The sequence below is a fragment of the Cydia splendana genome, chromosome 17, assembly GCF_910591565.1.
Source record: "Cydia splendana chromosome 17, ilCydSple1.2, whole genome shotgun sequence".
Classification (NCBI taxonomy): Eukaryota; Metazoa; Arthropoda; class Insecta; order Lepidoptera; family Tortricidae; genus Cydia; species Cydia splendana.
Window position 1 is genome coordinate 338,793 of NC_085976.1, and position 14,140 is coordinate 352,932.

At 36.9% G+C, this 14,140-nt stretch overlaps 1 protein-coding gene across 1 annotated transcript; it reads left to right on the plus strand.

The window, feature by feature from the left end:
* Positions 1-9,157: 9,157 nt before the first annotated feature.
* On the plus strand, positions 9,158-13,483 carry LOC134798518 (uncharacterized). The gene is made up of 5 exons (XM_063770906.1): positions 9,158-9,738; positions 10,185-10,247; positions 10,329-10,388; positions 12,566-12,662; positions 13,011-13,483. The coding sequence occupies exons 1-5, from the start codon at positions 9,659-9,661 to the stop codon at positions 13,260-13,262; spliced, it is 552 nt and encodes a 183-aa protein (XP_063626976.1). The 5' UTR covers positions 9,158-9,658; the 3' UTR covers positions 13,263-13,483.
* The last annotated feature ends 657 nt before the right edge of the window (positions 13,484-14,140 follow it).

Here is a 14,140-nt window from a genome sequence, read left to right on the forward strand (position 1 = left end):
AAATAACTACATCCGTACTCTTTTTATAAGTTCAACTTGTATTTCTTCAAACACCATAGCGCATAGACAAATCGGGGCACTTTTTACGCTTATTTCAATATTATGTGAGCCGATTTTTTGCCTTTGAGTGTACAAATGTGTAACATTGAAGATCCAAGGTGAAGATAAAAACGAACTGTTGTGGATATACGTTTAAATCTTCCTTGAACGCACGTAGTTTGCTTTAACTAAACAATTAGTGTCACCACATTTGGCGAAACCGAATCAGCCTGACTCTCTCAGAAAACAATCATGAATTTTGACGGATTAATCACGAATAATAATTTTAAAATATATCCCGGCCTTTCAAGCTATTTACCTCAGCTCATAGTCGCGGGGTATGATCGATTAAATGGCTTGATTTCATTAATATAACTATTGCGGACAATATTTTGAACTTTATGTTTATTTGCGATAAATACGTGATACGATTCGCTATGAATTATTTAAGTCATCGAACAGTAATATATGATTTTTTTAAAATAGGGAGCGTGCATGAACTGTAGTGGGCAGCACAGGAACCCCTTTTACTGGCGCGAAGTGTTAATGACGAGTTTAACCTTCCAATGTAGCCCACTCTATTTCGTGATTCAGGCCACAGGATGGCGGACTCCTACGCGCACTGCCCCTATCATGACACGTCCTCGGCTCAAGCCGGTTCAGCGTCAAGTGTTGTGACACCTTTTGACGTCAGCATGCTTACTACATGTAAGGAGACTTTATAATTACTACGATTTCATTGTATAATAATATGTAAATTGAATAAATTGGTCGTAAATTTTACTGAAGTGCCATTGATCTGTGTTTTAATTGAACCTTATGCCCCTTATGGAAAGTGCGATATCCATTTGGATATTAAACTGCAATCCGACAAGAGTAGAGTAAGACCAAGATACCTGCATCGATTTTGATAGCTTAGGTAGACTGTGTAAGTATTATAGAGTTTGTTTGCTTTCCTCGCTCGGCGTGCGATTCTATCTATGGATTCTTAAAAACACATCCTCGCACATCTCTGGTCGAAACGCAGCCTAATTCAGATTAAACAACGTGTTACGGTTTTAAACTTATTTTGCTACGATGATGATGAATGCGAAATGTAGTGAAAGTCGTGCGTGAGATACGCGCCAATCACCAAGACGTCCAAGACAATCAAGGTTGGATCAAAATCATAACTAATCAAGTAATCATAAGTAGGTACATACCATAGCAAATTATTAACCTTTTCGACGCCGTGTCAAACACAAAAGCTGTCACTCGGACGCCACGTCACCGAAGTGTCAAAACTGAAATTGAACTTTATGCATATGCACGTAGGTCTATGTTGCTCTGTGGTCTGTGACCGATTAATCCGTCTTTGGCGTTGGACCTGCGGTACGGATATATCGGTCATTGGCGTCCAAAAGGTTAAATATGAATCGGGCCCCTGGTAGCAGTCGTTTAAGTTTAAAAACGGTTACGTTCTGAATTTACATGTAATTCCTTATACAAAATAAATTAATTTACGGCGGAAAATTTTATTTTTACCTTGTGGATTTCGTTGCCCAAAAATGTAGGTTATAGAAAAACGTCAAGAAAGTGTAGGTATAGAAAATTCTCCGTCGTTACCACTGGTAATAGGTGGTTACTAGATAACCCATATATTGTTCAATAACATCTCTACGCCAGCGTGAGACTAGACACAAATAATTTAGTCATTATCATTAGTTGTATAACTTGCACGATAATCACCTATATACATATTGACTGTAGGTAACTAATAATACCAACTTATTCCAATTCCATCCAGTGTAGTTGAGAAAACCACACGTTATTTAACAAAATTACTGTCCAGCCGGCTGCATTAGCTAATACGCTCACGTATACAGGCTGATTCTCTTTTCTGGGTTTATTCCTGTGTGGTTCTACTGTGTAGGTAGCCAAAAATTCGGTAGGTATTAGAAAACAATGAAAAGTTTATAATTTTATGATGAGTGATCTTCTGTTCATTGAGGACAGCTGTTAAAATTATAATTGTTTGCTAATTAATACCTACTAGATTTCATCAAAGTGCAACAGGCGTCAAAGCGGATACGTTAGATGGTGCTTTCAGCGATGGTTTCTTTCTGTGTATGAGTGTGTCTGTGTGATGATTGACTGTGCCATGGATAAAAAAGTTTATCGCTCCATTATCCGATTCGGACTTATAACAAATTAAAATTAATCATCGAGTATGTTGCCAATGGCATAATTTAATTTAAGAAACTCTTTTAAAGTTAAGGAAATCCGAAACCACCCTGTGTAAACTAGGCTAGTTTATGCCTCCGCTCCGCCCGCCTGGAGATTTCTCGGGAGGCCGCACCAAACCTAATGGGGATGCATTTTAAAGGTACCGACGTCAATATGTGTACATTTTAAACCTTATGCCAACGGAATAAGAAGCATAATTGTAAGGTGAAAGACCAGGTTGGCGACGGGCCAGAAGACGGGATCGATTTGGGTTTTGCGGACTTAAAACGCCGCCGTATTAAAGATGGATACGGTGCCGTTAAGTATGCATGTTTGTTGGTTCTGGATTACGCGAGTGCGAGATAAGGGGTTGAGCGACGTTTTATTGCGTTTTTCTGATATTGTCACGTTTTTTGAGTGTTTCAGCGCGAATACTTTAAGAAATACCTAACTATGTAAACGGGAAAGCACTCCTGAAAAGGCTTCTATTAGGTCCCCGAGCCGAGGAGCCCGAGTCGGTCCTCGTCACATCACACTGGACATTGTTGGAATTAAACATTGCCACCGGGATGTTACTTGTATTTAAATAAAAATAAATTAATTAATTAATATTATAGGGACATTCTTACTATTTCTTACACAAGTCCCACGGTAAGAAGAAGGCTTGTGTTGTGGGTACTCAGATAACGATATATATAATATACAAATACTTAAATACATAGAAAACATCCATGACTCAGGAACAAATATCTGTGCTCATAACACAAATAAATGCCCTTACCGGGATTCGAACCCAGGACCATTAATTGAGTAACTTTGTTAGGTAGAATTAAAAATAAAGTACTGTGTTTATTTAACGTAAATAATACAAACTTAATACTTAAGTACCTTATAAAATAACTAAAACTAAATCTAACAAAAAAAATCAAAATCCCTAAAACCTACCTTCAAAGCCTAGGCCCCTCAAGCCCCTAGGCAAGGTGCCCATCGCGCAGGCAGTATTCCCGCGCTGTATAGCGATGGCCATCCTTTGCGCGAGAAAGCTGCCTGCGCGAGAGTCCCCTGTTGCCTCCCTTAACCGCTTACCAAGCTCCTTAAGGAGCCCACGCGCTCCTCTACCCCACGGCCCGAGTGTCCCGACGCCAAAAGCTACGAAAAAAAATAATTAAAAATATGTATTAATTACTTTAGACATATGGCAAAGCTTGCATATTTTCAGTAGGTAGGTATTTCATCCCCAGTGACACAGTCATCTGTTTCCCAGCGCCGAGATTCGATTAGTGGAAACTCCTCCAACTCCCATTTGATCCCCGCGGGGCCGAGTCGGCCGGACCCTCGTCATGTCATTGATGTCATACCGGACATTGTTGCAATTCAATACTGCCACGGGATGTTAGTTATTGTCATTAGGTATTGTTTAACTTGGTCATAATTATAAATATTAGGTAGGTATATACTTTAAGCATAATTATGGAAAAACGCTGTCGGCGTCTTGAGTTACATTAATTTGCGCTAACATCAATATAATCGAGCTTCGCGGCCCCTATCTATCTCTATACTATAGGGTCTTTAGGGACCGTGCGCGTTGGAGGGTCTGCCATCTTGTGGGCTACATCGGAAGCATAAACGACACATTTACGCCTCGCGCCAAAAATCTGACGGCTCCTATACTGCCCCCTAATAGTTCTTGCACGGGGCCTATAACACTAACAGCTAAACCATTTCCTACCAAAAACATCGAAAAACGTCACTGGACATATTGTCAGCTTTTGTGTCGTTTTGACTATCTGAACACTGTATTTTTGAACATTTTGGCTGTTTCGATATATCTGATCGCGTCGCGACTGTACGCTGTAATCAAATTCCTTGAACTTAAATGAATCATGTTATAATATCATGCGCGATAAATGAGACAGAAATACGCCTGTAGCATACAAACACAGTGGATACAAGTCCAGCAAAGTAAATCGATGTTTAAACTTATAGTTGAGCGTTAACATCGTTAGCGCTCGATCGCCGCGCCGTGCATGCAGAGCTGAGCTCACCAAAATTGCTCCCACTTCCCCTACTTTTAAATTCTATTTCACATCATTCCTTGGATATCTGGGGCATAGCCTGCAACGTCTTGCAACAGATGAAACAAACGGCTGCACCACGAAGTTTTAAAATAATTTTATAATATATCCTAACCAATTTTACGAAAAACGTTTATGACGCAACATTAATAAGTATTACGTGGCAAAATTAATGAGTATAACAGTGTATGTAGTAATTATTTATTATAAGATTGGCGGCTCTATTTATTGCATTTTTTTGACTGATATTATCAATGAGGCTACAATTATGATTTTAAACGCGTCAGCCATTATGTACAGAAAATTTAATTTTGGGCGAGACTTAAACTTGCGACTCCGCATCACATTCTGTTATATATTTGTAGACGTTAGTGGACAATACATTTTTCACCACACCAGCTCGTAAAGGCTCTCTTTATTCTACAGAAACTGATGAGAAAGTGTAAAGAGTGGCAAACTAATTTGATGCAAATTTTGAGTTGTTTCCTCATTTTGGCTGGTAGAATTGACTTATAAGTGATTATTTTGAATGATTAATATTATTTAGCGTTCATAACGATTTTTTTGGAATGTTTTACAGTTAGTATTTTCCTCGCGTGGGTGTGGTGATTTTTTTTTATGTGAGACATCTAGCTGTTTAGTGTGTGTGTGTGTATTGGCTTTCTCCCAACTCGTGATAAGGTTAGTTAAGTCCCGGCGTAAACTCTCGCGATATGGGAACGAGGTTCTGATTGCCGGCTCTGTTGTGCCAAGGTGCTCAAAAATATCTGGACATGCACCTTACTAGTCTTTGTTTAGATATTTCTGAACTTGACCGCTGTGCCGACGGGACCAACGTGACAAAACTGGATTTTCGTCTTTTGTCTTAAATAACTTCAGAACATTTTCTCACATTATAAAAAAATATTCGAGGTTCTCAGAATGAGCCCTTTAATTTGATGTCACACGATACGGTTTAACAAATTTTAATTATCTTATTCCTACGACTGTTTTAAACTTATTTATTTACGTTACACGTTCCTCTTTGGGTCACCAAATTACATAGGTGTAGCAAATTTCAACTCAATCTGTCCAGTTGTTTCGGAGTAACATACAGATTGGTTCCATCTTCGTCCAACTTCACCAGTCTTTAAACCTTGCGATAAGTCAAAATACTTAATTCGTTGAGTAATTATAACAATGAACTCACAATGGTCTTAAGCTCCATAGACGCTATTGATGCTTAAGTTTTTTATGCCAATTTCCGCATTGAAAATTTTCACGAGAATCGTTTGAGAATTGCGACCTGTAGTGGAGAACATCCATACAAACGAAAACAATTTGCCCGAGTTAAAAACGGAGACCTCCGGTAACGCTTCGGTCAATGGAGGAATCCATGAGAAATCGAGGGAACTCGAAACACGAAACCCTTTCTGGGCAAAATCAGCTTTCTGCGGACTCAAGTTATCCAGTATAATAACGATCAGCATATTATCCGGCGACATTAATCTCGAAATGATATTTATTTCAAGCCTTCGTTAAGCCAGCTAATTGCTGCGTCACCGTGGCAGCGGTGGACCATAAATTACAGGTGGCGCGAGCGATGAGCTGAAAGCGGATAGACAAAATGCAATCTGTAGTATAAGATTATTTCTGGTATAGTATGAATTATCTCAGGTGATTTTTTCGGGCTCGGACCCTAATCTGTTAAACAAAAGGTATTGTTTCCTTTATGCAGTGGTTACACTACTTACTGCTAATAGCCCCGACATAAGTAACGGGAACAAGCCCGTTTAAAAAGCAAACTTATCATTCTATTTATATGGTTCAAATTCATGAAACAGCCCATAACGGAGATAACACGTTTTGTTATCTCCAAAAACAAGACCACCCTGATTGTTCTCTGAACGAGCTGTCCCATGAAATTGAACCTTAATACTATCACGATAGTTGCTTTTTAAACGAAATGGTTGCTTTGGCACGTGCTGTAGAGCGCTCTTAAAAGAAACAAAGGCTTTTGTTTAACGGATTAGCACCCGAACCCGAAAAAATCATCTGAGATAATTTATACTATACTACGCTTGGGAATCATCTGCCGGCGTATTATGGATAGTTGATAAAATAACTGTCACTTTTTAACACCGCGGGTTAGAAAGTGACGTATGTTTTATTTCGCTGTCACTGGTCAAAAGTCTTTCGTGAATATAGTTACATGAAAAAATTTAAAGTTTGTACAGAACCCTCGGTGCGCGAGTTAAACCAACTCCCACTTGACCGGTTATTTTAACTTGCTCAACCTGTCCATCCATTCATAATCTAGACACGCGGTAGCGTGTCCAGCCAAGTTCAAAGAAAAAGGATTTTACTAACATGACTACCAGGCGTTTTTGGTTAAAGATTGAAGAAATGTCACTTTTAACAGGTCCAATAACTAAAATTCGAATACACCTGTAAATGAACCCTGAACTTGTCAACTTTTTTACCCTACAGAAATGGACTAAACTCCGTTGACTCGGTCCACGCCCCCGTTCTCATGTAGCCGCCGCCATTAGTTTTGTTCCCGCCGGATAGCCGGGACTTTCTCAAGAATTAGTTAATGAACCGCGGGATATTAGTTTACTGGGCGCCGCCGCTGGTTATTCGACAATATTACCCATCTATGTCGCGCAGACTGGGAGGCCAATTTAATCTTACATTTTGACATTAAAATTATGTCATTTATGTAGTTATCAATATCTGGGAGACCGAGTTTTTGCTCGGAAAACATAACTATTAAAACTCAAAAATGCGCGTTTTCCCAGAGATAAGACCTAGCTAGATCGATTTTTCGCCCCCGAAAACCCCCATATAGCAAATTTCATCGAAATCGTTAGAGCCGTTTCTGAGATCCCCGACACATATATATATTTATAGGTATATATAAATAAGAATTGCTCGTTTAAAGGTATAACGCAGTATACCCTATAATGGACGTGGAACCGGTAATGGGACAAAAAACCACAAATCCTCTAAAATAAGTATCTAAAAGTAGTTTTAACACTGGCTATATTTTATCATGAATAAGAGTCCTAGAGCTGTTTCAGTTTGAATTTTTATTAAATTCGATTATATTTTAAGAAATTGGCGTCAACCCAAAAGTTGTCGTGTCACTGAAAAAAAAAACTTATCACTAAGAATTCTTAATAACTTCGCTAAAAGAGGTGAGTTAATTTATTCAATTTTAATTAATTAATACCTGATGAAAACTAGAATGTGTTTTGTTATTTGCATTTACCATGAGATAAGGTATACAACACACTATGTTGTGACTCCACAGATGTAAAAAAAATAGTGGTATTTGACCCAATCCCATTATAGGAGCTGTAAAACTGCATACCTCCTATGATGGGACAATTTACATAATGATGCTTGCCATGCCATAATTTCATGTTTAAACAATACAGAAGTAAAATGTAGTTACGAAATATGTCAACCAGGAGGTATGCTCGGACTTCGGAAAAATTAATATCTTTTTTCCAAACTTTTATTTAACTTGCCCTGTTAGTTATAGTGTGGTTCAAATCTTGGTAGCTGAATTTGACCCACTTTCCGATTTCCGATTGAGTTGAAATTTTGTATACGTAATTAAAGATGCAAATCGGGTGATAATGCAATATTATTATAACATGGACCTGATTTGATGATGGAGACAGGAGGTGGCCATGGGAACTCTGCGATAAACGCTAACTAATTGTGTTTGGGTAACATATTAGAATTGTCTCGATGGGTCTAATACAATAATAATTGGCTGTGGAAAGAAAAATACATTCAACGATAAAAGCTTATACCAAAAAATGTTTTTTTTTGCCATAACTTATTCCCTATTTCAATATTTTATACTGATAGAGCAATGTCCATTATAGGGGGCCAATTACTGGATCCACGTCCATTACCGGGGTTCCATTACTGGAGCTTTGGTGCCCATGACTGGAGAAAAAAAACATAGTTTTAATTTGTTAAGTATGCGGAAACTCATTGCAGTATCTTTGATACAACACGCCTGAAACATGAAAGACGGATAGGACATTCATCTTTTAACACGCTAAGCGGTAGACCATTTACATGTATCAGGGAAATATCACATATACTCCCAATTTCCTCTTAAATGTCCCATGACTGGTGCTGTTACATTAGATGTTACAGTTAAAAGAGGACCTAGCCAAGATGACAATCGTTGATAGATAACGCCAATCGAAACTGAAATAAAGACTGCATTGAAATCATGAGCAAATCCCATTTATATTTGAACATAACCGTATTTTCTGAGCACTAGACATCTACTCGCGTACTAGCAATACAAAATTCATTTAAAATTTCATAATTAGCTCATTAAAGCAAAAGAAAATTCCCAAAAGGACCCAGAGCTCGGAAAACTATCTTTTCACCGCAAAGTCGTCGCCGTTGTGGCTCCCTCTCGACGCGACGTTTAAAAAAATAATGAGTCCCAAGATGGAGGTTGAGCTCTATTTAGATATCAACGGAATTGCTTTATCTTTAGTAATTACCCGTTTTCTTTGGTTAGGATAAAATGGGTATAAACTGCCTTTTCTCTGGTCTTTTGTTGCGTCTTGAATTGGGCATTGTTTTAAAAGACATACATTTTACGACATACAGAAGATGGTTGCCTTTTTTCTTTAATTATTCATAATATTATATTTTCCAGTCTGGATATAGGATTCAGTCTGAATATATGTAGGATTTTTATTTACTAAATGGTGTACCTAAGACATAGTTTCACAAAACACACCTTCCTACAACCAAAGTATGTACCATAAGGCCGTTCCCTGAGCCAGAAATGTAAAAATACCCCAATAATTATCCTATTTTTCTAAGAAACGGTGATATTTGTAGACGTGGGAAAAATAAATATAATTCTTGATTATATTATCTTTAATAACACAGCTTTCGATACACGATTCATAACACTTCGCTCGATACAATTTATTCCCAAAGTAACCTCCAATTCGAATTTTTACTCCAACTTTACTCGTTTCTTTACTATGTGACACTATGAAACAAAAAAAGGAGAAAAATCAATCATAAGTATAACAGTAATTTGACAGCTTTAGAAAAACGATAATTAGAGGCAATATTTTTAAAATAAATAAACATCAACTAATTCTATCGTAACAAAATATCGACTCCGGCCTGCATGCTCTATCTCCGTCCGTCTTTCGAAATGAGACAGTGATGGCTGAGCGCTCGTGCCAGACGGACCTGTACTAGGTGTCCCCAAAACAAATATAAGATTTACTTATAAAAACTGTGCTGTGTTGTGTGTCCTAGTGATATACCGTGTGCACCAAAACCTTTAAGTTATAATGGGTAACAAGCAATTGAATAAAAAGAAGACATCTCGAAAAAGACAACTCGGAAGATTCCAACAAACAATGGAACTAACGTAAGTAAAAATGTATATTTATTACACAGTGAAATACGTAATTATTACTTAATTTAATATATACTTGATCGTACTAATTAGTAATCCATATAACTTAAAACATTCTAGAATTTAATAATCGCTCCATCTACCGGTAAACATTGTCATCAATTCATCATCTAAATAGCTTAAAAGGATATTGCGATTCGCGACGTTTACACCACGCGGCACTAGCGCCTTGCACGGCAAAGACAGAAAACATTGCCGTCTATGTGTGCGTCGTGAGTCGTAGTTACGCGGTTGCGGTGTAGTGGGCCTTCCTATAAATACGCGCACACAGTGATACATGTAACGCACACAATTAGACGCATAAAGCGTTCTTTTTTAGCAATCCATCCACCTATCGAGGGTTCGAACCTCTCGTGATTTGTCATGCGTCTAAACTTTTTACTTTTTTGTCTTTCTAGGAAAAGAAGAAAATTGGATAATTTCACAGCCGAACATGATACTATATCTTTAGACTACATCGAGTGAGTATAATTATTTGACTTGTGCTTTTTAGCCCTACCTACGTAACACAATACACTACTACAATTTATCTTTATTTACAGACTGCAAAATATGGAAATGGAATCTCCGATTTCATCAACCACTGACATTCAAAGTAACGAGTAAGTTCTAATTCTAATTGTGGCATTATCTATGAAAAGGGACCTTATTGTCTATGGCGCTTACGACGCACTGCGTCGCACGGCGTGGTATTTTATATCAGAGCATCGTTAATAATGGCGGAAGCGCCATCGACAATAAGGTCCCTTTTCATAGATAACGTCACAAATACCTACCTACTCAAGTACTCACAGCGGCGGCGTACGAAAAGACCTTAGTTAGATTTAGATACCTACTGTTTTCCTATCAGTGCAGATGCTTATATCTTTTTATGAATTGAATTGATATTCTCAATTATTTGGACATATTTTGTACTTATTTTCCTAGATGGCTATTAGTAGTATTAGTACTACCTACTTAGCAAATGTTCGCCGAAAACTAAATAAAATGTCGCCAATCAATAATATCGTACGAGATACATTGCCCTCATCAGTTATTTGATATTCTCCAAGAGGTACTTAATTTAAAAAAACCGGCCAAGTGCAAGTTGGTTTTGCACACGCAGGGTTCCGTACCATTATGCAAAAAACGGCAAAAATCACGTTTGTTGCATTTTATTCTGTTTTTAGTATTTGTTGTTATAGCGGCGATAGAAATTCAATCATCTGTGAAATTTTAAACTGTCTAGCTACCACGGTTCATGAGATACAGCCTGATGACAGACGGACAGACGGACGGACGGACAGCGAAGTCTTAGTAATAGGGTCCCGTTTTTACCCTTTGGGTACGGAACCCTAAAAATGTACACTGATAGAATGTAATAGGGTTGCCTGAGTAAGTCCCGGAAATTAAAATCCCGGGATTTACCGATTGTCCGTACTTTCGTTATTCTTTTACGTATTTTTTAATGAACTGGTAGTTATTTTATATTATACCTACCCTACACAATAGTAAATGATTTCCTTTTCTTGAGCGTGTTGACCGATTTTTTATTTTAATAAAACTAATAATCTTGGGCAATTATTTCCATTTTCAATTTCTCATTTACCTGTGATAGAGCATTTTTAGGGTTCTGTAGCCAAATGGCAAAAAACGGAACCCTTAAGGATTCGTCATGTCTGTCTGTCTGTCCGTCCGTATATACAGCCACTTTTTTCTGAAACTATAAGAACTATAGGTACTGTTGAAACTTGGATTTTTCAACAAAAATAGAAAAAAACAATACATTTTGGAGGTTCCCCATACTTAGAACTGAAACTCAAAATTTTTTTTTGCATCGATCCCATACGTGTGGGGTATTTATGGATAGGTCTTCAAAAAATATATTGAGGTTTTGATATCATTTTTTTCTAAACTCAATAGTTTGCGGGAGAGACCACCTCCAAAGTGGTAAAATGTGTGTCCTTTAACTTCTAAAATAAGAGAATGATAAAAAATATATATATATATATGATGTACATTACCATGCAAACTTCCACCGAAAATTGGTTTGAACGAGATCTAGTAAGCAGTTTTTTTAACACTTACGTCATAAACCGCAATTTTATTATGTTACATGCTAGATGTTACTATTTGGCTACTTTGTTGCTACAAAGTATTTGACGCCGACTGTACCTGTAACCAGCACAATGGTTTATTTACTTTCAAGTAGTTTTCTCCATTGTCATCACTTGTTATAATATAGGTACCTACATAAAAATTTTGAAATTAGTCTGTCTCACTTTTCGAAATAACTGCATTTCTGGAATGCTGCGTTTCGCGGGTCCATGATCAATTTATGAAATAGTAATGGACTAATTTATAAATTGAGTGATGTTGTAAAGAAATGACTGGCTGCTACAATTCTTCGACCGACAGATTTGTCCGGATGCTTAATGAGAGGCAAAATGTGGCTGTTATTGTTCATCATCACTTGATGATAAAAAATAGTGCGAAAAATAGTTGACATGAGTTGCGTATTACCTATTCTCACATGTATCGTACAACGTTTTACAGTACATATAGCCCTATAGGTTAACTGGAAGAGATCCCTCAAAGGGATAAGTTCGCCTTTGTACTTCTTGCTAATTGTATGTTATTTTTAATATGTCTTTTTGTACAATAAAGAGTTTACTACTACTACTAGCCCTTTAAATATTTGACATAGTTACGTAATGTGTGTGTGCATTATCGCACTAGTGCGGTAAAGTCCATATGTGCTGTAAAACATCATACATTTATTTAATTTTGGTTTTGACAGTGAGGCGACCGGCTCAAACATTTTGAACCCACGCATTGCACAGGTGGATGACACTTATCGGGTTCCTAGTATATTAGAGGAAGAAGATACCCATGAGGTAGGTGATTCATGCTAATTATGCTTATTGATTGTAGAGCAGAGAACAATTTTACCTTTTGTACTAACTACCTAGCTAGAATAACATTGTTTCAACTTCGTGTGCCAGAATTCCATCGTAAATTGATTTATCACACGATTCGTAGTCATTATACAGGGTCTTACTTTTATTTCTCTCGTTGGTTCTTTACCACCGGTGCTTTATATGTACAGTCGACGTCAAATATATGTATACATTTTTCACCTTATTACAAAGGAGTATGCTGCAATAGGTACATATCTTTGACGTCGACTGTACATGATGTGACAAATTGTAAATGCTAACACATACAATATATTTTATTTTCAGTTACAAATATCGTTCAAAGTGGAAGAGCTTCCTGACAAAACCGTCGGTCGAAGAATTGTCGCAGTTAGTTACCATTCGATTCGATTCCTCGCATTTTATCCAATAAAAGATTGTATGGAAACTATATACATAAACGCAATATTTCACCGACAAAATCGCAATTTTCTTGTTTTGTTCATACTTCAAGATGGACTCTTTGTGACCTTGACGTCACGGTCACATATCGTTTTGTTCGGGGCGTTTCGCGAGTGAAGTACGACTGTCGGACTTTGACTATCATTTCTGACTTTTGTATTCCTTTAATGCAATGGATCCCATATAGACTTTTGATCCTAAAGACAAACCTGATCGATTGATACCATAAATGAAAATTAGTCATCTATTATCGATAAGTATATATGTTTTTCTTCATCAAATTATCAATAATTTTCATTTTTTAGATTGTTCCCTCTATAAACTCCTAATAGTCTACCTTGGTGCCAAATAGGGAATGCAAATCGGTTATTTTTTGTATGGAAATAATCGGTTATTAACCGAAACCGCGGTTATTTCCATACAAAAAATAACCGATTTGCATTCCTTAGTGCCAAATTTCAAGTTTCTAGGTCAGCTCGAAGTGGGTTAGGTTTTTGATCTATTAGTCAGTCAGGCACAAAAATGCCGGTTTTAAAACGTTAATTTATGAATAACTGTTAGAGCTACGTTTACGAAATTTTGTATTCTAGACAAGATAAGGGGCTTGAATAAATGTGCAAAATTGCATGTGAGTAGGTAAAAATGGTAATAAAATTATCAATAGGAAGGATCAAGAAGTTGTTGCAGCCAGAATTAAGAATTTACCAAGGAGAGGACATGTCACTATAATATTTTAATTCATTTTAAAATGTCATTCAGATTATCAATAAGAGTTTCTTATACCGTATTCGAATTAAAAGAAATATTTTATTAATAACACAATTCTCTCTAGTTTTTGCTCGTATTTAGTATACAACTAACTAATTATTCGTATAAAATTATTTATCGTAAAAAACACTCGTATAGTTTCAAAATAAGCTATTTTATTTTGTTGGCATTGTCAAACCCATTGACTATTTTTGTTTTGCTTTAATATATGGTCAGTCGTAAAAGTA